The sequence below is a fragment of the Daldinia childiae genome (assembly GCF_008694065.1).
Source record: "Daldinia childiae strain JS-1345 chromosome Unknown Scaffold2, whole genome shotgun sequence".
NCBI lineage: Eukaryota > Fungi > Ascomycota > Sordariomycetes > Xylariales > Hypoxylaceae > Daldinia > Daldinia childiae.
Window position 1 is genome coordinate 5,997,028 of NW_022984643.1, and position 24,090 is coordinate 6,021,117.

The following is a 24,090-nucleotide window of genomic DNA, read 5'->3' on the forward strand; positions in this document are numbered from 1 at the left end:
CTTGCTGGGGGCGTAATCACTGCATATTGTGGCGAAACCAACTTTCATTCTGTTCAAGGTTGACTCTTTTGCCTTTTATCTCTTCCAGTCTCCTAATGATTTTGATCTGTGTCAGTTCTCTATCTTGGTTAAAATATAGTTAGCTTTTCTACTCTCAGCTTCTCATTTATCTCATAGATAACATATCTTTAATTCTGGCTTTTTTCTCTCTCGATTATCTGTATCCAATTACAATTTGCCAAGGACCGAGGTTCAATTTTAGAGGGCGGAGCTGGTTAGTCTGAACTTATGTAGAAACATAGCACCTGATTTGGCTGTGACTGTTATCTCAAGCTTCACCAAGGATCAGGAGTACTTCAACACAATAGCGACGGTGCCTACCCGCTGCTTACCGTCCAAGTAAACTCAGGCGTGGCTGATATCCCTGCATGAATTGCCGTTTCGTTCGAAACTATATTCATGATTCAGTCCCGAAGTGCTGGATTAAGCTCGGTTGCTTCAGCACAACGGCGGCTTTGCTTACTAGGATTTTAGACAAAGTCTGAGTACCTATGTGTTGAAACAGCTACGCATAATTCTCCCGTTTACCCAATCGGATAGGCCCTCTACCCCAGATTATATATGCTATAAATACTTGATGGGTCGCTTCTTTCTTGGCCAAGTCACATACGGTCCCGAGAGGCTGAAGTTATATAAACGCTCTGTCCCCCCTCATCCAGTCTTCATACACTTCACGTGGCAAGAGTTCATCATCCGCGTTACTCTGCTAGCACACAAGGTTATGCTAGAATCATAACCGGTCGACAAGAACCCCTTAGGAGGAATTCTATGAAGCTCTGTGCGGATGCTAACAATATCACGCACCAACTAAACCCCTCGTCATATCTGACCTGCATGCACCGACCTCGTAAAATACACCTTTAAAAACATCCCGGATATTTCTTGCATTGTTGGGACTCTTGACGAACGCTTAGCACACACCGGAGAGGACATAAGATGAATAAGAACAACAATAGGATCTCGAGCTAATAAAGGGTAAAAAGTCCTTTACGATAGTAGGGTATTGCAAAGGTAAGAGTTTGAATGTGCCATGAGAGATATACGAATAACTAAGAGTTTTACCCAAAACGCTCTGAGCGAATTATCCATTAAGATACTTGCGGCAAATTATTTCTAGCTATATATCAACGGTCTAATATTGGCTGCGGTATTGCGTCGAACTTCTCTACCAATAACTTACCCCTATTTACTCTCACTACCGTATAGTAAACCTTCATATCTATCATATGCGTGGTACTATCAATAAGGTCCTATATTGAACCATATGAATTCCTGCTAGATTTTCACAAGAAACGATTTACTTATAATGACATGAGATTTCGTCTGAAGACAATGATAACGACGTTGTTTTGATAAGCAGATGTCCTAAAAATAGACTGATTGTCATGAAATGGGGACGTCAACTTCATGACACGCCCCAACGATATTTCAAGAAACCGTAAAAATAAACCATAATCATGCTCGCATAACCGTACCAATCTATCTACCTAGGTATTGTCCCAATGTTGTAACTCCCAACCCAGCCGGCCGTCCTATTCTCTAGTCCCCAGTCCGTTTTACTATTCAATAAGTCCGCGCTTCGCATCTTTGGCTATCAATCCGACCAGGCTCTTCTCGGGCAATGGGTATGGAGGACGCCCGCCGAGAATGTCGACAACTTCCTTGTTGTCCAACCAGTGGGCTGCCGTCGGACGTCGGTTCTTCCAGTCCGTCTCATTATCTTCTATCTGCTCCATGGGCGAGAAGGTCACGTGTGCGCCTTTGATACCAATGACGGATGCGCTTAGAGGATCCTGAATTATCTTTTCCGGGGTTTTCTGCGGCTTGGGGCCGTACTCCTCAAGGTGCTGTATGCACTTGATAGCTAGTCTGACGGCACGGCATCTGTCCATGGCTGAGGGGACACCACCCTGCTGAACGTGGCCGGGGATGCTATCTCGAGATTCAAACCGGTCATGAGCTTCCTCCCGGATGATATCTGCGATAAGCTTGGCTGAGTAAACTTTGCTTGCCTTCTCGTTGACAAGGATCAGCCGGCCTGCTCGTGATTGGCCTTTATCTTTCGTGAAAACCTCCTTTAGATGTTTGACGTCTGCATTCAGCATGTCTAGACTGATCCCTTCTTCTGGAATGTAGACGGCACTCGCACCGACGCCTAATCCTCCTAGAATTGCTACGTATCCACAACGACCACCTTGGGTTTCAATAACAAACACTCGCCTTCGGGTGGCTGATGCAGACTGTTTAATCTTGTCACAGTAGGCGACGAGTTCGTTTAGACAAGTATCAGAGCCTAGGGAATATTCTGTGCCTGGGACATTGTTTGAAATGGTTGCTGGAAGTAGAGTCATGGGAATGCAGAGCGAAGGATACTTGGCTCTGGCTTTTCGAAGTTGCGAGATTGAATGGAAGGCCTCGAAACCGCCGATTAGGAATAAAGCATCGAATTCGTACTTCTCGATTAACTTGGCAATTAGCTCCATACCAGACTCTTCCGGGAGCTCCCGGTTCGTTCCTATTTCAGAGCCTCCTTTGCTGGCCCATCCGTCTACTTCGAGCCAATCGAAGTGCCGGACAGCGCCTAATGGCGAGTCACCGTGATGCCGGGCAAATCCAGCAAAGCCATTGTGAATTGCGAGAGGCTCATGCCCGCCTATAAACTTAAAGTTAGAATTTCCAATTGATATCATAGGGGGATATGCTATGGTAGGTATTGGAAGGCTCACCCATTGACGTTGTCAAGGGGGTGGCTATGAATCGAAGGGGGCGTCTTACGAGATCGGCAATAAGCTACACCTGCACGGATAGCAGCGTTCATACCACCAGCAGGTGCTCCAACGTTGATAAAACCGATTTTCATCCTCTATAGAGATGTTAGTGTCCATCGCTAGTAATGCTAGTAGTTTTATAAACGTACCTTGGAATTCTCCAGGTGTATATCTTGGTCAAGTCCCATAGTAGTAGTCATCATATATGACTTGTATTGGTCGGAGAATTCAGTGTCACGGAGTGACATTGCCTTGTCAAAGTCCTGAGCTTCGATAGCCGTCGCTACCTTTTTCGTCTCTTGTACCGCTGCCATTAGAGGTTTCCGAATGATCTTGTTCTCGGTAATAGCGATAACACAAGTCTCGGTTTCTGGTGTAGCCTCAAGTACAGCCTTGACAGCTTCTACTCCTTGTAGCGTGGCGAGCATCCTGTCGTAGGCCACTGCGGTTCCTCCTCTTTGTACATGGCCGAGAGTTGTGATGCGAGTGTCCAGGGCTAGGCCCGATTTGTCGGCAAGGAGATCTTTCACCATCTCAGGCGTAATCTTTGTGCCATGCCTGTCGAGGGCACCTTCTGCGATAATGACAATGGTTTTACGTTTGCCCCAGTCTCGGTGCTTGTGAAGTTAGTATAAGCCCCTTTTTGGAGTACACCATTAAGTCTGGCCACATACCTTCCTAATAACTTGACACATCTCCTCTTTCCAGTTATCCTCCCTAGGTTTCTCTGGGATAAAGATGAAGTCGGCACCGGTAGCTACGCCTGCCATCAGAGCTAACCAACCGCAATGTCTCCCCATCACCTCTATTACGAAAGCGCGAGAGTGTGAGGAGGCGGTGGCTTCGATATAATCTACCATTTCGCATACACGGGCTAGAGCGGAATAGGCGCCAATGGTGGCGTCGGTTCCGGAAAGGTCGTTGTCAATTGAACCCACGAGCCCTACGATGTTAAGGTGTTTATAGGGTTCGATCTGTTTGGCTTGTAGCTGGCCTGTAGATACCAGTTCTTCAAGTAGAGAAGGCCATTCGGCTCGGAATCTATCAGCACCGGTAAGGGAGCCATCACCGCCACAGATAATGAGGGCATCAATGCCATTGAGGATTAAATTCTTGGCGGCAGTCAAACGTCCGGGACGCTCGTAGAAAGCCATACATCTCGCGGTACCGATGAGTGTGCCACCCTCGGAAAGATATCCTCGAACATCATTCCATTCCATTTTTCTAATGAAATTCCCACCTTGAACTAGGCCTTCGTAGCCTTCGTAGATGCAATAGGGGTCGCACTCCATGTGAATAGCCATTCGTACGACGGCCCGGACAACGGCGTTCATGCCTGGCGAATCACCGCCTGAGGTCATAACGGCGATCTTCTTCTTTGTTGTAGCCATGCTGATAGGTATTCTAGGTATAATATCGTAGGTAAAGAGATTTAGGGGGGGGGGGGTTCGAAATTCGAGGTTTTAGGAATGAATGAATAAAAGGGAAATATGAGGTCTACTAAACTAAGAGATGGCACATCCAAAGGTTAAAGTAGAGGTTAAGTAGGCGAATAAGAGGAATTAGAACTGCAAGGACCTATAATGCGTTCTTTTACATGCTCTAATTAGCCCATGCAAGCGAGAGCGACTGAAAAAAAAATATATATCAGGAGATAGTAGTGTTATTAATGTGACGAGGGAAATAAAAAAAGAGTGGCTTACCTTCTTCATGTACTTACCTATTTCACATACATGTATGTCATTTCTTTAGATCGAGTAGAAAAAAAAACGATAATATGGTGAACAAAAGAAGCTCTTATCAACTATCAGTGCGGGGGAGCTATAGGAAGTCGCACCATGCAAGTATCAACCCTCTTACGTAGGTAGTGGAGGTACAAATAAACCCCTCACTACCTCTCCATGCTCCGTACATGCAGTGTGTCTGGGCTAATTTATTGGAAAGTCTCTAACGTAATACCTACCTGCACCCTTAATCCTAATTATATTTATTGTAGCTGGATGGTGAGGCTGAGTTATTTTTACCTTGTTGAGCTCTTTTTGTTGTTTCCAAACATTTACATACTTACATACCTATATTACCTAGAATACGAATAGTTGCTTGTATTGCTATAATATATTTACGATTCAACATGAGACATATTCCTATTCTCGTAAGATAAAATAGGCACTTAGGTCGGTCCTTTATTAGCTCTGTCCTAAGTAGGAGTCATCGAAACATTTTAGGTACCTAGCATTACAGTGCGTACCAGGTGGGAATAATCGAAGAATATGTATGTCTACGTAACGGAGCTCGCCATGGAACGGTAGTCAAATTAGCGTCCGATTGGCAATCCCCACCTGACGTAGTGTCGAGGTCTTGTTGAGAAGGATCCGCTGCATTCTATTTGACTGTTTGAAGAACTCCCTGTCAATACCCAGACAAGAGATACCTTGATGCATATGCTAGAAATTCCCGCAGTGATAAAAATGTATGTATGAAAACTGTAGAGTATGGTAATCGCTCGATAGGCCTATACATATATGGATTGGCGTCCGATAGGTTCGGTTGCGTGAAATAACTCCTCGAGACGATCTTCAGCCTACTGGGCAGAACTCCAGAAGAAAACCACATGGAAATGTAGCTCTAGCGTGAGATAACATGATACATAGGATCGGCATGTTGTATATTCTCGAATGATTCGGCAAAATACATGTATTTAAAGAAGCCATCCCAACTACTTTGTTAGTTGTTGTTACAGTTGCATCATATTAAGGGTACACTTGAGTAACCTAGATCATGCGATGAAGCAAGTTGTTGAGATTAAATAGTCGGCAAGTATTGACTCAAGTTTGATGGCGATACCCGAAAATACACCGTAGAATATATTAAAACTGTTATGAAAAGATGAGATGACCATGAAGGATATTTCGTTTGTTGAAGAGATAGAAGACTTCTGTGATAAATATTATAAAAATACATCCTGACGAACATTAGCATGTGTTGTAAATGCAAACATAAACCTTGGGATGATCTACTGCAGGGGAGCAGAGAGAGGAGTACGTAGCTAGTGGGGAAATACATATCACCAAGCTCCAGTCTCCTTGCACTAGCTTCTTGCTGACTCATCAAGGTTAAGCTTCCAATCATTGGTTACAATCATGATCTCGGCTTTCCAGCTAAGCTTCATGTACTTTGTACATACCGTTTCTTTACATCTTCATCTTCAATATTCGAAATCGCAATCAAATGTAAGCTCCAACGGCACACATCTAAGCTCCTTGAGTCTCCCGCCCGCAATTCCAACATTAGTTCGAACGTAATATATAGGTCGGCGAATAATTGAAATGGCCTCCAGCTCACCTTTCTCGTTGCGCCCTTGGCCTATAGGCGACAAGAAACCAAAGAACCTCGGCGAGTTCATCTCACGCATTAGTGCCCAAAGCGGTGGCTTTCGCAACGTAACGGAAGCTAAGTTGCGTGAGGAGATTGCAGCCCAGGAAGATGGTCGCGTTGAAGCCGAGGGGTCTTCAGATGAGGAGGAAGATGAAGATGGAGAGCTGAAAAGTGTTACAGCAGCGCGAGAAGAATTCCTAAAGAATATCGAGTAAGCGCCTTCGCGGTGGAAGGAAACTGTAATTAGTGAAAATTTATACTAATGGCAGTTGTCTAGAGTCGCGCACCAATCCGCCATGTTAAGTCTCGACTTCGTATCCCTCCTTCTTACGAAACAAGACCCACGGGCTTTGAGCACGTTGTCGCCAGAGCTGCGTGAACTAGTCGGCATTGGTACTCTAGGAGCTTCCAAGTTGAACGAATCCAATATCACCGAAACGCGAAGGCAAGATGATCTAGCTGTCGCAACGGGGTGGAGGCTCATGGGGGTCAACAATATGGTGGACTCGGTTGTAGCAGCTGCGGAGAAACTGGAGAAAGAAATGCAGCTAGAGACCAAGTACTGGGCCGATGTCTTGACTGTTAGCGAAGGCGGCTGGGCTGTTTGTGCCGCGCCTCACGAAGCACATACGTTGGGTGTCCGGTTTGGTTTCGCTGAATCCGCGCCTGAGTTTAGAAACAGCAGCATTGCCCCCTTCAGGCGCAATGATGATGGTACCGTCCGTCTAGGATTGGGTCGCGTTGGTGGGGGTTCTCAAAGAGTTCGTATCACCCTCAAGAAGAATGGTATAATCGTGGATCAATCACCTTTGCCTGGACGGGTATCCGACGACGCGCCTTTACAAGATCGAGTACGTGAAGCCAGAAATACGGCCTTTCACCAGGAGCTTTGGTACGAGATTAATCGAGAAGCTCGAACCTTACTCTCCTCGGATGTTTACTCGGATTCTTCAAGTATTACTTGGAAGCAGGATCCAGAAACAGATCTTATCCTCACACTCGAAGATCTTGGCGAACCGGATAACGCAAATGAAAGGATAACAAATATGCAGTGCTCATGTACGGCATACTACATCTACATACAGTTCCTCTTATTCCAAGGGCACCGGCAGAACTATCACCGGCGCACTACTATGGCGCAACTCCCACCCAATCGCATGCAATCACCCTATGCTATTCTGCGTGCAGTAATCGCAAATACAGAGTACTTCAGAGACTGCAAAGCTATGATAGATTTTTTGGACGATCTGGTATTCACATTAAAGCGGGCCGGTATTTCTACCGCTGCCTGCAAGTCGGCTACCCAACCGCTCACCCCTATACTCCTGCAAGGCAACCTAACCCGTCGCAACCCCAAGACCGAGCTTAACTTTATTAACTATCTCGCCGGCCGTCTCGAGTCTGCTTTTGAGCTAGCTATTACACCAGAAGTCAGAATATTTGGGCGGGCCCGGATCATGGTCGTCCCTTACATCCAGATGCACTTCAATATTTCACTAACGCCATTTCCTCCTCAAAATGGCACCGCGGAGAGTAATAAAGGCGCCACATCTACGAATCAGGGAGCGAAAAATCCCCTGGAAGATCTATACCCACCCGCCGATCTCAATCGCGAAGCGTATCCCAACGCAAAAGATGCTATCTATTATGTTCAACAAGCTATCTTGCGCGCCCTAACACAAATTCTTGCAGGAACTGCTGGAGAGAAGCTGGGAAGAGACGATATACATTGGACCGAGACAGTGCATGGTCCCGGCGTGGTTGACAGAGATGACAGCGAGGCAAGGGTTAATATCACGGAGGATAGCGATGGACGTCTTATCCTAAGCCTCGACGGGCGATGGAAGGAAGGCAATCACACGGCTAGGCGCGTGTGGACATGGAGGGCAGACCGCGGAGATGAGAGAGGGGACAGTATTATTGATGCCGTGGTCCAAGTTATGCAGAGTTATTCGCAACATCAGGGCGACGGCGTAGTTAATTAGACATTCGACGACATCATTGTTGACGAGTGTTCTATCCATTCCTCCTATACCCTAGTCGACTACCCCAATGTGGAATGGTGTCATATGGACTAACTAAACTTGGCTTCGCTATCAAAAAGAATTTCCTTTTTGAGGAGGCTTCTATTACCGAAGAGGGTTCTCCGAAAACTGAGTGAGGCAGAAGGTTTTGCATCTGGTATATACCTACCTATATATAAATCCCAGGTATAGAATTAGCTCTACAAGCTATACTAGTTATAAGGCTCGATAATTCAAAGTTAATAACTACAAATAAGGGATCATGAGCTTTGATCGCTGAATATCTCGTGTAACTGCTCCAACTAACACTAAACCCAGTATGAGAGCTGCTTCTATCTAATTTTGACTGTTAAAATACCTCCATAGGTTAGGTATCTACTATTCATGAACATACCTTGGTAGGTACCTAAGTTCTGGGACCCACTAACCCCTATTAAATATACCCCTGAACCATCGAGACATCCACAACAAAGGCGTTGCGTATATCAATAGCACAAGTACTTTACTTAAGACAGGTACTCTTCGCCTTTACCTACCTAGGTAGGTACGTAGTTACATAATGTTTGAATATAATAGACTAACCTAGGGAGATTTATTCTAACGTAGCGAACAAAGAACCTTATTTATATGAGATACCTATGTATACTTGTGATATCTGATATTTCCTTAGGCGCCTAACTTACCTAGGTACCTTACCTAAACGGGTTTCATATTGTATGCAATGTTTTACCTCTTCGCAACGAGACACATATGGAGACCTGGTTAATTATTACTAGTTGACTTGAGCAAGGCCCATACTGTGATTTTGATATCCAATGTAGGCAAGCTATGGATGAGCGCATTGTGCTAGCTAGCACTTGGTCATAAAAAGGGATAGGAGTACGGAGGATTACCGAAAATCGAATGGGAAAAGAAATACACTCATTCTTATTAAGTCGTGAGTATGACTATGGAGAGTACAATCATATCAATCAAAGAACCGTATATAGCAAGTTCGTTACTACAAAAGCCATCCTTACACACCATGCTCCCTTAGTACAAACAAATCGTCTGTCTCCTGTGGTTCGCCGCGAGGCAGGATCGTGTACGAAATAATATCCTTCATCCTTCCTTTAGGTAACCGACTAAACTGTAAGCCTAGGCAGACAGTATACCTCTTGTCAAACCGCCATTATAATGCTCATCCGCTCAATGATCCATTGCCTGTGAATCAAGCAGATGGTAAGTTGTGCCAGAGCCATGCGTCGCAAAGCAACAAAATGGTCCTCTTTCTGTCTGAATATCATCAGGAATCGTTGGCATCTAACTGATAGGAAGAAAAGAAGAGAAAAGAAAAAAAAAGCATAAGGTAATGATTGGTTATAAAAATAGAAACCAGTCGTGATTAGTACAATGAGGTATTGTATGGATTATATCCTTTGAGGTCCTAGATTTCGTGGCTAGGAATCCATGCCGAAGAGGAATGCGAGATCCTCAGTACCAAGTTTGCTCATATCTTTCATCGCATTTTCGCTCTGTAGAGCAAATTCGACGACTCGACGCTTCTTCTCCTGCGTGGCCATAATCCGATCTTCCACGGTTTTCTCGACAAGGATTCGGTGGACTGTAACATCTTGCTGTTGACCAATACGGTATGTGCGATCGATGGCCTGATTCTCGACGTAGGGATTCCAGAACGGATCCATAATAATAACTTGTGAGGCTACTGTCAGGTTGAGGCCAGCATTTCCGGCTTTGAGAGACACCAAAATAACCTTCACCTCGGGATCCTCGGTGAATTCACTAATTGCCTTATCACGTTTGGTTGCTGTCATACTACCATCGTAGCGGCCAACCCGAAGCCCAAGTTCATCTTCGATTGAGATTTGAATTAGGTCAAGGAAAATGGTCCATTGCGAGAAAATTATAATCTTCTCTCCCGTAGTATTCTGGATAGTCGAAATGAGCTCACAGCACTTGGCTACCTTAGCCGATGGCTGCCAGATTTCACGAAGGTTTCGCATGTACCTTTTGTGGGCTCGCTGATTGTGTTTTGCCCGCTGACACAACTTCGCAAGCTCGTTTGGTTTAAGATCAACCTCGTAATCATCGTCGGAATCATCATCGTCGTCATCTGTGTCACCCGCTTCTGACTCCTTTTCATCTTGAAGCCGCTCAGGCTGGTATGTCTTCAAGAATGAATCGAACTTGATTGGTGTGAAATTGCCTTGCTTGTGACAGGCCATACACTCTAAGCTGCGCTCATCCCCTGCCGTGCGTATCTCCCTCTCCCTAAGCATGTTCATAAATGCCTCAACACAGTGCGAACAGAGCAGATCTCCGCAAGGGCACATGATAGAAGGGTTTGATACGACATCAGAACATACGGAACAATGGAAGAGCTCGGTTTCCTTAATATGCTCGACTACCTCTGGGGGTATGGTCTTTGCAGACTCCTCTGCCTGCTCCTCTGGGATGTCGGGTACGATTAGTTCTAGATCAGTGAGATGCAGATACGGATGACAACAAGCTTGGCGTAACCGAAGAAGGAGTATCAAGACTTTGGTATAATGCTTCCCAATTGTGCCAGCCCTGAGATACTTGCTAAACTGGACACGGGCATCCTTCTCAAGAGTATCATAATACTCCTGTTGATCAGGATCAAAAACAACATGATCAATGACCTCTATTTTCTCTTTCAACGGGACGATAGGCTTTCCGTCAATCTTAGACTTCTTTGTTCGTCGAAGTAGAATATCTTTAAGGAGACTCTGCAACGTTTTCATTGCCCTCCTCTTCTCGTCTGGGCTGCCTTTAGATCCGGGCTGCAGGGATTTGAATTCCTGCGCAATACTGTTAGCCACCTAGACACTTTGATTCTCATTAATAGTAAACTTACTGCATGGAATTTTTCAACCACGCAGTATGGTTCGATCCCTAAGAATCGGACAAGGGCGGCGAGTTCGTTTGGCCCATTCTGCATTGGTGTCCCTGTTAGGCACCAACGGTACTTGGCCTGTAACTCACAAACGGCCTTTGAAACTTTGGCTTTGTGGTTTTTGATGTACTGTGCCTCATCAAGAATAACGCGATAGAAGAGGCTTTTTTGGCTCAGAAATGGGCAGATCTCAGACAAGTAATCCTCATCGACCTCCCGTCCCTCCTTTTTCGCTTGTCTGATGTATTGATCCCTCTTCTTGACTTCAGACACGATCAATCCGTAGCTAGTCAGTACAACATCATAATGGCGGAGCTGATTGTAATTCTTCTTTCTAGAATGCTGTATAAAAACTTTTAGCTGGTAGCCAGGCAGGATTTTTTGCTTAATCTCCCGCTCCCATTGCTTGAGCAGGGATACTGGAGCAATGATGAGGTTGGTCTGTAATAGTTAGCATAGATCATATTAACATTGAAGAGATACTTACTTTTACATTGGACCATCGAAACGGCTCAGTGTCGCGACTAACCATCAGAGCAATAGCCGAAAGTGTCTTTCCAAGACCCATGTCATCAGCAAGTATGCCACCCCTCTTCTCCTTATCTAGCTCCATTTTCTTCATCCATTCCAGCCCTATTAGCTGATGCTTATAAAGGGGATATCGCAAAGCATTTAGAGAACCTGCTAGGTTCGGATGAGCGTCGTCGGCTTGGAAGTTCGAAAATAGCCCTTCAAAGCTATCTCCGTTCTTGGAGAGGGAAGCTTCATCGAGGAAAGATTTAAGATTATTACCAGGCGCTGTTGCTTCTGTAAAAGAGCAGTACCAATTGTTTAGCATCCTAAGGTTTGCATTTTTGATCTCTAGTTGATCTCGTGATTCTGCTGTGGTTAATGAAGCTGTCGGCTCAGGTATGGGCGGGCTTATAGTAACGCAACGGAGTTTGCTAATTGGAGTCTCGAGATCCTCAGATGATTCAAGATACTCGCTGAATGAGCGCTTCCTAGTAGCGGAATAGTCGATGTCTTGAGATAGCTCAGGGAACTCGCCAGCTTGGCTTGTATAGGCAATGGACATAGGATCACCAGTGTCCTGATAGACAGCTGAGAGACGCGGAAAATTAGCAAGGTAGTTTCAAACAAGGTGTATAAGACCTGAAATGTGTGTACAAGGTGAAGATAAAAGAGAAGGGTGAAGACTAAGGAACTAAGACATGTTTTACCTTTCTGAGGCTCAATGTACTCTGATGCCATGTTGGACTAATCGGCAAAGAATAGGGCTATTGGTGACTTGAATTTATGCGGAAGAGATGTAGTTGTTGGGGGTAACGCAACTGCTAGCGTAAAGTAATTGTAACTTGGGCTTTCGGCTGAGGTGCTACAATTTATAATACGGCTGACGTTGGCTTGATCAAAATATAAGTGAAGATCAGGGCATCATAGTAGTCGAAAAACTTTACGCCAAGTAAGTGTGTGCAAGCCGGTTGTCCAAAGCTATGCAGAGAACTAGAGCGACCTATTGCTTGACGGCTAAAGGGCTCGATGATCACGGTGTTGCTGAGAGTGAGAGTGAACTGTGGGGGATAATGGGAGAATCAAATAGAAAAAAAAACAAAACGTCTTAAAAGGAGTGATACGCGTCTAAAGTCAAAGACGCGTTGCTAGTTAAACGTTTTGCTTCCACGAAGTGTAAAGTCAAGATGACTGAAGTATAAAGGGAAGGCTGTAAATATATAGAAAAATATTACATGCAGAATGCAGCAATGCAACTTCCCAAAGTTGCCCGTGAGCATGCAGGCTCAACCAAATGAATCATGATTGGATGTCTAAGGTAAAAATTTGCCTAGAGCCTTATCACTAAGGAAACAGCCTCAGTCATTTCATAAATCGAAGAAGTCGCGGTTGTCATGATGGCATTTTGTACCGGGGCAACAGCAACTCCTGGGAAAGAGCATCCTGGTTTCTATTGTGGATTGTTGCCTTAGGTATTTACTTAAGGTACGTATACTTTAGGTAGGCATTTATGGAGGATAAAAGAACATTGAAGGTACAAAGGCTGAATTTCCCCACGGTCGCGGTCGCGAAGTGTTGTCAGCTGTGATACATGAATTGCTAGGAGGAACGTGTCCGCCTAATAGAGAGGTTTATATGATTGGCTGCGTGCACTTAGACCAAACATATAGCTGCATGTACCCTACGTAACGGGTAGACCTATCATAAAATCCATACATCTGTCAAGAGCTATGTGGACTTCAGGCAGACATGTGTAACATGGATGACAGCTAGCATGTTAATAAAGAGGCTAATTGATAGATGAATTCATATCTCTACCTTATCAAACAGGATTGGTCAAAGCTGTTTTGGGGGTATATATTGGACCAAGCACATTTAACATAGCCAATCGACTGTAGCATAATGATGTTCCCATTCAATATATTCAGGTTATACTATAACTATTAAACCTTTTAGACTGAAAATGGCTATATTGAAAGGGTCTATAGGGGGTTGATTTATCCAGAGGGAGGTTAGGGGTGGGTGACCCAAGTATGGCGAACAAGGAACAAGAATGCTCATTAGTGTATATTAAACAAGGCTTACTTCGATATATAAGGCAAGTTGATAAAGACATTTAAACTTTGATATTGTGACGAATAACATTTACTTGTTTACTAAATCTGTAGATTTCACCTAGGGGTCATTAATATTTATGCAATCTTCACGCAGAAATAGGCATGGTTAGATCTATAACTTTGGAGAGCAGAAAGATTGAAATAGAGATACCTACTGGGATATGTACAGTAGATTGGAACTGAGACTATAACGATTAATCAAAAAGATAATTTTTCATAAATTCTACACAATAAACTGAGTTCTCTTTCAAGTGATGTGACATAAACAAGTGACTATACTAATAAAAGATCTGTTGCTCATATAATTATCTCTCAATAAGCTAAACTCCTAAATCTCCTCCCTTTTCTTCCATATATCTAGCTTATTTGAACAAGAGTATAGGCGAATAAAACCTTCCATTTTAACGTAGATATTCTTTACTTCTTGGATAATTACTTCAAGTGCTTTTACTATTTGGTAATAAAGGCTATTTAAAACCCTTTAAAAAGCAGAAATTCCCTGGCCACTTATAGGAATTGAGATAGAACACAACGACTTCTAATACTTACTAGGGCACCCAGGCAAATAGCATCACGCCCGAAATTCTATAAGAAGGCATATATACCGAGTATTCCTCTATTTTTTATCAACACGATAGAAGGTAGTTATTCAGATTGAAGCTATCGTGTTGCTCCGAAAACACTGGGATTCTAATTCTGTCGCTAGCTCGCAAGTTTGAATGTTGTTTACCCATTGCACTAGCTATTTTGAATGGGATGGCGGAGAACTGAGGAGTGAAAGGAGTATTGATTGGAAGAGATTACAAAGAAGCTCGGAGCAAGGGTTGACACGCGCAATCCTAATATGGATCTCTAATAGAAAAAACATATTATGGGCGTTCTATGTTATTCTTACAACATGGTAATTTGCAATCAAGAGATGGTGGAACTTTTTTCGTTGGTTATGAACATGGAATATGGTTATTGATACATACGAATAGGATGTATCAAATGAATATATAAATCATTATGCTTAATTCCTAGTCAGACTTGTAGTTATACATTTGAACTCCTTTTATTTTATTCAGCACCTAACCTAGGTGCTCATTGCTGATATACGAAGTTATCACAATCTCTGGTAACTCCGAACTTTTTCCATTTTATCACTCATGTGTTGCGGAAGAACAATAGAAAGGAGGTGATGTCAGAGAGGTAAGCATGCATATCATTTCCTGGTCCATATCTAAACAAACAATTCACCCTCACCTCTCAGTTTCTCTACTCATATCCATATTGGCTTGAAATATCAAAAGATCCGTTTAAAATCAACATGACTCTCTCATTTCTATCCTTTTCAATCATTATTGTATCTCTAATCTTTGCCCGCCTTCTCCACAATTGGACAAAGCTCAGTAAAGCATCAGGGCCGATCCTCGCGGGGTGCACAGATCTGTGGAGGGCTTACTATTAATATAATGGGAGACTAAGGGAGAAACTATTAGACCTACACTCTCAATACGGGCCCATAGTTAGATATGGCGTGCGTAGTATCAGTATCAGCGACCCGGAAGTTATCAACGTTGTCTACGGAAGTCGGGCGGGGTTCATCACGGTATAGTAACCTCAAAGGCTAGGTATCTGTGCTGCCGTATTCTTACCAATATTGCATAGGCACCTAGGCAGACTCATACAAGGTGATAATAGGGATACAGAATAGTAAGGAGGTACCGGGCCTAATCAGCACATCCGACGAGACTCGTCATGGAGCATTGCGGCGATCGGTAGCCAATGCCTTCACGCCCACTGGGGTGTTGGACTATGAGAGGTGGATTGATACTACGATAGAAGAATTAATAAATGTTATAAGTAAGAAGGAGACTTTTGACCTCTCATCGATGATCTTTTGGTACACTATGGACGCGGCGGGGCGATTTTCTTTTAGTGAGCCGCTCGGATGTCTTCGGGCTGAGGGCTACGTGGATGGTTCAATACAGCTCGTGCGCGACCGCTTCAACCATTGGGGATGGTGGTCTTCGATCCCAAAGCTTGAGAGATTGGTATATCGTAACCCTCTCGCCATGCGTCAGAAACGAGCGCCGTCTCGTATGGTGGGGGTGGCTTTATCCAAGATCAAGGCAAGGAGCGGTCAATTGAAAGACGAGGCTGGTGATATAGATCTTCTTCAAAGATTTCTTGAAGCTGGCAAAGTTCACCTGCAGCTAGACGCGGCGGGTATTGTAGGTATGCTAATGTCTACAATATCCGGAGTAGGCGATACGACGGCGACTACCGTAACGGCAATACTCTATAACTTAATTAAGAACCTAGAATCACTCTAGAAGCTCGAGGAAGAATTGGTACCCTCAGATATACTGCAAATACCTAGTGCCTCACAGGTCATTAAGCTGTCGTACCTAGATGCTGTTATTAAAGAGGGTACGCGGCTGTTCACCGTTATTACGTGGCCGATGGAGCGGCTAGTTCCTACGGGAGGTGTCACTATTGCGGGCATGTTCTTTCCAGGAGGCACTAGTGTAGGGTATTTACCCATAGCGGTCCACCACAATGTTGAGATCTTTGGAGATGATGCTTGTATATTTCGTCCCGAACGCTGGCTTATTTCTAATCGACAACAACTGAGGCGCATGGAGGCTGCCCATATGGGATTTAGTAGGGGACGTCGGAGTTGCTTAGGGCAGAATATTGCCATGTTACATATGAAGAAGGTAATCCCAGCCATATTGATGATGGACAGAGCTTACTAACATTTGCTGTAGTTGAGCTTGGCCAATCCAGAGGTAACCCTTAATGCAGACTTCTCCCCTGCTGTGGCTTGCCTTAAGCCGCTACATGTTAAGTCACATCCTTAGCGTCAGATGGGGGGTAGTGGTAGCCGTATATATACAGTATATATACGGCTCCCAGGTATGAGCCGCTCCCAAATGTTAGTGAAAAACGTGGAGCTCACCAAATTCATACGTATCGGTGTTTTGAGCCAATCAATTTTTTTTGAGCGGTACAAGTGCTGCGCGGCTCCCCCACTGTGAGCGGCTCCAGCCAATGAGCGGCTCGTGCGCCTCTCACACTTTTTGCGCCGCTCCCAAATGGGAGCCGCTCCGGGTAAGTGCATATATATATATAAAATATTAAAAGGTATATTCCCATACTTTTTTGTATGGGAATATACTTTATTTTATTTTTATTTTTATTTTTACTTTATTTTTATTTTTTTATATGGTCACGATTACAAATACAGGTTATGGTATATGATTGATTTTATTGGAAGGTTACGCGTTTTTCAAATAGACTACGGGCATGTCATGTTACATATTACGGGCACGCGTGTGGATTTGTAATTATGGGGTATAAGGGGGTCTGTGCGGCCAAGGTGTATGTAATAATACCCTATACGTACCACTCAAAACGGAGGAGCGGCTCAAAACGGGGAGCGGCGCAGAGATGGGAGAGGCGCAAAAAGTATGAGGGGCGCAGGAGCCGCTCATTGGCTGGAACCGCATGCATATGGCTCATTTTGGCCTAACGTTTAAAAAAATTGGTGCGTTTAAACCGTAAGCGGTAATATTACCACTCAAATATTTGAGTCACTTAATCTTTTAAACGTAAGAATTGGGAGCGGCTTCTTGAATTGAGTGGGATAAATACGGTTATATTTAATAAGCGGTATATATGCAGCTACTGCTACCCCCCCCAAGACGCTAAGGATTCTAAGCAATGATGGAATAACGGGATTATCATAGAATCCTCATTAACATTGAAGTTTTAATGAATGACTAACAAAAGTTGATTTTTTTTCTTTGTCTTTTAAAAATGACTCGCTCCGTGTACCAATTGTATAGATCGCTAGCCAGCCCTCAATACAAGCCCCTATATAATCCAATCTACTAATACCTTAAGAACCTAAAGTAGAGCCTTCCAGAACAAACATCCCCATAAACTCACAGGCAAGCCCAGAATAATGCACATAAGTACACTAAGCTTTTGCGTCCTTAGTAAAGATATAATGCATATCTTCGATTGGTGGTATTAGAAGAGCCGTATCCAGGGGAACTGCCGTGGCTACATGTAGAAGCAATAAAACTTCGTCAAAGTTAGTTACACTATTTTAGGGAGAGATCTTATCTGGCAGGAGGTCGAACCTTTAATTTTTCGAACGATTTTGACACAACGTAGCGTTCATTTTAATACTCGTATCTCTTGGTCGGATTGTACCAAGTGGTTTCTTCCAAGTTGCCCTGAGAGGAATTTCCTTGATAAGTAGCAGAGAACTGTGCCGAGGAAGCGTCATTTGTCTTGGGAGTGGTATCATGTTGGATATAATTGCTTTGGAAAGGCGTGTCAGTTGGACGTCTAGGTTCGCCGATCGTAGAAGCTCCACTAGGTGGTGAAGAACTGGCAGATGGACTGACAGATGGACTGGCAGATGCATCGACGACTGGATACTGGTAAAAATGCCTATCCTGTATGGTGTGGTGATAGTATCCGGCAGTTGTATTTTCTTCATTCAGAAGTGATGATATTCGTAAGGGATTTAGTGGAGTGACAGAGAGAGCATTTTGTCTAGGGGAGCCTCTCGAAGGGAGATTATCCCGTTCAGAGGGCGCGTCATATCCACCAAAAATGGTCTGATTCGATATAGTGCTTCCTATAGGTCCAGAATTACGCCCAAAGACGTTACCTGGCATACCGAGTGCATATTGAAACGCGGGTAGTTGAGTTGGATTCTGAATCCCCAGGAATCTATGATTGGTCTGTGGCCTATAGATACCGCAGATACAAATATCAGTGGTGAAAGGACACCAGCGCCCACATTTTTTACACTTCCAGGTGTATTGTTGTTTAGTGAGACCTATCGGGGAATACATGATGGCGATAGTATCCTATAATTTTCGCTGCTTGTATATAGTATTGGGGAGATGATAATTGTATTAATTAATGTAGACGGGTAAAAGTATGGGGGTCATAGCTAAGATATATTCTCAACTTTCTGCTATTTGGATGGAAGATGGACTGTGCAATCCTCTTTCATGTTGGAAAAAAGTAGAAAATGGGACTCTAATACCTTGGTTTTGCTAGTGTTTGCTGAGAGTATAGGATAGGGAAGGGTTTATCGGATAGACAATTAATAATAGACATACATGTAGGTATTTATATTATTTTGCTAGTATACCTAGGTACCTACCTAGGTACCTATGCTTTTAAAGTTGCGACCGTCGTGGCAGATTTAGTTTCTTTAATAGTCTTTAATCGTCGACTCGTAAGGTGCTATCACATAAGAAAGTACTTAAGAGGTAGGTAACTAAATAATTTCTTCTATTAATGAATATTCGACTTTGTAATGCATTCTTATTCGCTATAAATACCTATATATGTAGCAATATTTATGGATTATAGGTACATAATGCCTTTTATATGATCCGTGGCGTATTCATGAAACTGGCCAAATTTTAGACATCTCGAGACCCTCAGCAAAGACACCGACCTTGCCGTCAATCGCAAATCCTCGGGCCTCTAAATTCCTACATTCGGCATATATGTTGTCTAATGACACCCAAAAGGCCTCGATAAACTCACCATCTTCTAGTTGAGGTTTTGGGTTTTTATTCTCTTCTTTTTCCGGGTCAATTCTTATATGGATGAGAAATGTCCTTGAGCTATATCAAGAGTTAGTCAAATGGCTTAACTAGTATAAGAATTAGGAAGCATAAATTCTACCTCGAGGATGCAGGAGCTGAGGATATGGTTAATTTATATTCTCATAAAACGGGAAGAGTTAATAGAGCTCACAGCTGAAAAGGATCGGTCTTGAACCTCCACGGTCTGGCACTACTTCCCCAACGTAACCTGTTTCCTCCTTCAACTCACGTAGCGCCGCCTGCTCTACAGTCTCGCCTTCGTCTACTAATCCAGCTGGAAACTCAACAACGATTTTACCTGCTGGCGCGCGAAACTGTTTCTCAAGGAGAACCTTGGGACCTTCTTTATGATGAATGACGGCGATCATCTGCACAGCATCAACGGCACTGGTGCTCGGACGTCCAGGGCGCTTCATCGCCTCCCAAGTGCGTACTTGGCCATTTTCATCCTCGTACGTAATTCTAAATCATATTATGGTTAGATCGATGAAGAGTTTATAGAAACTTAGGACGTAGTATATAGGTAGGTAGTGTATAGTTCAACGCTGTATATCTAGGTATATCACGACTGACTTTACGAGGTTGATCCACTTCGCATCTTTATTTTCCTAAAAAACGCCCTTAGCAAATTTGATGCTATTGGGTTACCTGGGCACATACGAGTAGTTCGGTTGATATGACTTTAGCAACCTTCTTTGACATTGTGAATCGATATAAGTCTCAGCTCAGCTACTCTTAATAATTAAAGATAGATGGAGATTTATCTCTAGGATTGAGAGTATCGTATAGCCACAAACGTGGCTGTTATGTTAAATGAGGCTTGATGAGGGAGGGATCCACCTTTACCGGGGGGGGGGGGGGGGGGGGGGGGAGAGGGAGAAGGGAAGAGGAAAGAGGGGGAGAGATCAAGAAGTAAATATTACATATATTATCTTCTATCGCATAAATTAAAAAAATTCTAAGGAGAATACACTTATTTATATTGGTGGTCGAGATAAATTCAGCTTTTCATATGCAAGTAGTAAACGCGACCCAAATGCGTGCACGTATGACCGTGAATTGATTTAGTCGAAATAGTTCTGTGGTCAGATTGGCGCAATAAATTCTTTATTCTACGGTACCTACCTTTTATGTACATGCCCCGTAAAACCCGAGTACAAAAGGTAACTAAACATGCAGTGCAGATGCACCCGTTGTCTTGTCATAGGGACGCGCGCGTTGATTTATACTGACCTATAAACTTTATTGAATTTATCGTCGTGTCCCTCTTCCACTAACTTATCCTAATGACCTAATGACATCAGCAGCTTTTTCAGCAACTGCATAGACTGAACTTTGAATATTCCCTCTCGGAATTAGTGGAAACACACTTGCATCAACAATTCTTAAGCCGTCCACTCCATAGACCCTTAGGCTCGAGTCCACCACACCACCAGATTCTCGAGGCATCATGGCTGTCGTTCCGCATACATGATAATGCGGTGTGTATCCGTTCTTAACCGCTTCCTTTGCTTGGTCCAACGTCTCAATCTTCTGCCCGCTGTGATGCAGACGCCGCCCACCCTCTTTAAATAGCTGTCGTAGTGGTGGAGTATCACGGATCTTCTCGAGGAGTAGTACGTGCCGTGCGTGTAACTCCAAGTCTAGCGGGTGAGACATAGCACGCGGATCAACAATGGGTGATGAGTATGCATCAGCTGATTGTATATGCACTGATCCGCGACTGAATGGGTGACTCAGAACAGCTACAATAGACACATAGAAACCTTCAGTACCAAGGCCAAAGATCTGGGAAGGATTATCCCCTGGGAAAGGGTTCAGCTGAAATGGTGCGAGAGTAAATTGTGCTGAGCAGTCACCAGGGGCACAGATCTGCTCACGAAGAACTCTAGGTTCTGCCTCCGCTTGGTTGAGGTCCGAAAGGAGCTGGCTTACGGATACGGGTGCAAGACTTTCATCCTGAAGCGGGAAAAAGGCCGATGCAAGTGCGTTCACAGACAAGGGACCTGCTCTAGCCTCCTGGTAAGCCGCCATAGTTGCTTCAATGACTCTTGGGTCTCGCATCTGATCGCCTGACGTTATCGGGTCGGTTACCTCCCAGGAAAACGGTACGAAACCATGATCCTGGAAGTTTTCGCCAACATTAGGATTGTCTAGAAGGCAACCAATCCCGTACTTTTCAAGTATATCCTTCCCACCAATTCCTGAGAGCTCAAGCAGCTGAGGAGACTTGACTGCGCCGGCCGCTAGAATCACCTCGCGTGTGGCAGAAACCTGCCGTCTCCGGCCATCTTTCCCAATAAATGCGGCTCCGGTGGCCCGAAGCTTGTCAGGACCGTCAGTTCGTTTAACAAAGAGAATCTTCTCGACGAGTGCTTCTGTGATGACGCGTAGGTTTGGTCGTTGAGCGACTTTGTCCGAAAAGTACGCATTTCCGGCATGACTCCTCTCTTTAGTTGTTGGATGAAGCGTAGCGGCATTGTTGAAAGCCCCGATAGACATACCAGCGATAGGATCGCCGTCAATAGGCTTACACAGAGCGGACCATGCCCGGGGCCAGGCTTGGGAAAAGGGGGGGAAGCCTTCCTCACTACCGTAAGAGATCTGGATGGGTCCATCTGTGCCGTGAACGCCATTCAAGTAATCAAGCATGAACTCGTCTTTGAGCTTCGCTTGAGGATCGGTGAATGTATGGAACCTGCGGAAATAACTTTCCATAGTTTTCCATCCCCAGCCTGGATTTCCCAGTCTTTCCCATGTGTCAAAGCCAGATTTAGACGGGTATACAGCCATACCCAAGTTGATACTTCAACTCAAGCTAAGTTAGCTATCATTTCAGAGGTGTCGTATTCCTATATTAGGGCTTTGGGTACTTACGCCGACGAACCGCCCAGAGTTTTACCCAGAGGCTGTGCTAGCCTACGGTTGTTAAGTCCTACTTGAGGTTTTGTAGTGATACACCAATCATAATCCGGGTCAAAGTACGTCGCAGCGGCAAGGCCTTGAATAGAGATTTTCGGATCTCTTAGGCGGTTCGCACCGGCTTCAAGAACCAAGACGCGAACATCTTTCTCTTCGGTTAACCTTGACGCAACTACAAGCCCGGCTGTCCCGCCTCCAACGATAATGTAGTCATAATCCATACTTAGGTTGGCGGTGGAAGCGGTGTCGATGGTAGACATAATATAATATTTAGGAGGGAGATATGAAAAATTCGGGATATAAAAGGGAGCGAAGATGTAAAAAGAAAAAAGAAGAAAAAGGGAGACTGGATATCATGATAATATGTAATAATAATAAAAAATATACATTAAGGACTGTAAGATCTATAATTCAACCTCTCCTGATACCCCAAGAACCCCTCATCGGAGGGGGGTAAGCTGTATGTATATTAGTACCATCCAAACTTACTTCGCGAAATAGATGTGTAACTTCGTACCAGCACCCCTATTTCTAACCTATGTAGTGTAATGAATATCTGTTCAAAGTTGGACTATGAGGATTTCCCGTTGTCTTCAGTTATTCCTACTGACAAAGCTAACACGCCACTCCCCCTTTATAACCCCTATTCTCAATTTATGTAGGTACTCATATAATATCCCCTGATCTGATTTCATCTTTATGCCCGCGAAGCCAGCGTTACATCGCAAAGGCATAATTTATCAAAACAAATAAAGTTTATAAGTTCAGTAATATAACTACCGGTGTATACTACCTGAATCTACCGAATATTGCAGGTTGACCTACGTTACCCTTACAGAGACCTCTAAATTTATATAACTACTTATTTCTACATTCCTATAGTTGTATGATCTAAATAATCTAATCATCTAATAAATTATTTGGATCTCTTCATCTACTATGGTTTATCTGTCATTGGTTGAAACACCACTTGTTCCATACTAGGTCTTGGGCCATATCAGGATCCTTCGGGCTTATAAGAAGACCATCAGAATACAGTCTACAGAGGCTAGGTATGAGGAATAAGATAAGGTTCAGAGTCTCAATATCTATATAATTATCACTTGAAGGAGACGGAGAATGGTAAAGTTTTGTTTCCTATATGTGACTATCTCCTCTGTTGTTGCATAAACTGTTACTTCTATCGCATGATTGATTCGGCGATGGTGATGATAATGATAATTGTGGTAAGATTACCAACGAGTTATTGTATCCTTCTGGTGTTATTTATGCTATGTGGCTGTTTGAAGCATACTAAACTTCAATAAATAAAGAGCGACTAAGTACATAAGAAACCCTCTAAGATCATAAACTAAGCATTCTTTCTTAGTTTCAACATTTCTTAATGCTTGTTGAAAAGCATTGCACCTAGTTGGTAATTTCCCCCAAAAAGCCTTTTCCTATTTATCTCCCAACAACTTGCCAAACAGCTCTGTTTCCAGATGTGTCGGTTGCTTCGATAACATCATCGTTCGGCCCACCACCTAGTAATCATTATCAGTATCTACATACCTACCTAGGTAGGTAATCATAATTCGAAAGGTCTAAACTTACCAGTAATGGTTATATCAGCTCCGTCTGAAAATGTGACTTCTTGAGTAACAGTGAAGCGCAAAGGTGGTGAGTTGTTGTCCTTGAATGTGGTAATAACCCATGTAGACGTCCCCGTGACTGTAGTTGTGGTTGTTTGGTTGTTGGTAAGGTTATCTGCACTAGCGAATCCAA

At 43.8% G+C, this 24,090-nt stretch overlaps 4 protein-coding genes across 4 annotated transcripts; 1 reads left to right on the forward strand and 3 right to left on the reverse strand.

Annotated features, from left to right (window-relative positions):
- Positions 1 to 1,619: 1,619 nt before the first annotated feature.
- GL218_02467 (ATP-dependent 6-phosphofructokinase) lies at positions 1,620 to 4,219 on the reverse strand (the record flags this gene model as incomplete). The annotated part of the gene is made up of 4 exons (XM_033578986.1): positions 1,620 to 2,713; positions 2,836 to 2,923; positions 2,978 to 3,445; positions 3,503 to 4,219. 4 exons carry the CDS (start codon positions 4,217 to 4,219, stop codon positions 1,620 to 1,622), a joined length of 2,367 nt encoding a protein of 788 aa, XP_033437951.1.
- A 1,935-nt stretch (positions 4,220 to 6,154) lies between these two features.
- GL218_02468 (Mediator of RNA polymerase II transcription subunit 17) lies at positions 6,155 to 8,188 on the forward strand (the record flags this gene model as incomplete). The annotated part of the gene is made up of 2 exons (XM_033578987.1): positions 6,155 to 6,414; positions 6,481 to 8,188. The coding sequence occupies 2 exons, from the start codon at positions 6,155 to 6,157 to the stop codon at positions 8,186 to 8,188; spliced, it is 1,968 nt and encodes a 655-aa protein (XP_033437946.1).
- A 1,478-nt stretch (positions 8,189 to 9,666) lies between these two features.
- Positions 9,667 to 12,395, reverse strand: GL218_02469 (putative ATP-dependent helicase C23E6.02; the record flags this gene model as incomplete). The annotated part of the gene is made up of 4 exons (XM_033578988.1): positions 9,667 to 11,049; positions 11,106 to 11,585; positions 11,632 to 12,245; positions 12,365 to 12,395. The coding sequence occupies 4 exons, from the start codon at positions 12,393 to 12,395 to the stop codon at positions 9,667 to 9,669; spliced, it is 2,508 nt and encodes an 835-aa protein (XP_033437947.1).
- A 6,801-nt stretch (positions 12,396 to 19,196) lies between these two features.
- GL218_02470 (Oxygen-dependent choline dehydrogenase) lies at positions 19,197 to 22,586 on the reverse strand (the record flags this gene model as incomplete). Its single annotated transcript, XM_033578989.1, has 5 exons — positions 19,197 to 19,422; positions 19,484 to 19,499; positions 19,556 to 19,866; positions 20,696 to 22,210; positions 22,282 to 22,586. The coding sequence occupies 5 exons, from the start codon at positions 22,584 to 22,586 to the stop codon at positions 19,197 to 19,199; spliced, it is 2,373 nt and encodes a 790-aa protein (XP_033438995.1).
- Between the last annotated feature and the right edge of the window lie 1,504 nt (positions 22,587 to 24,090).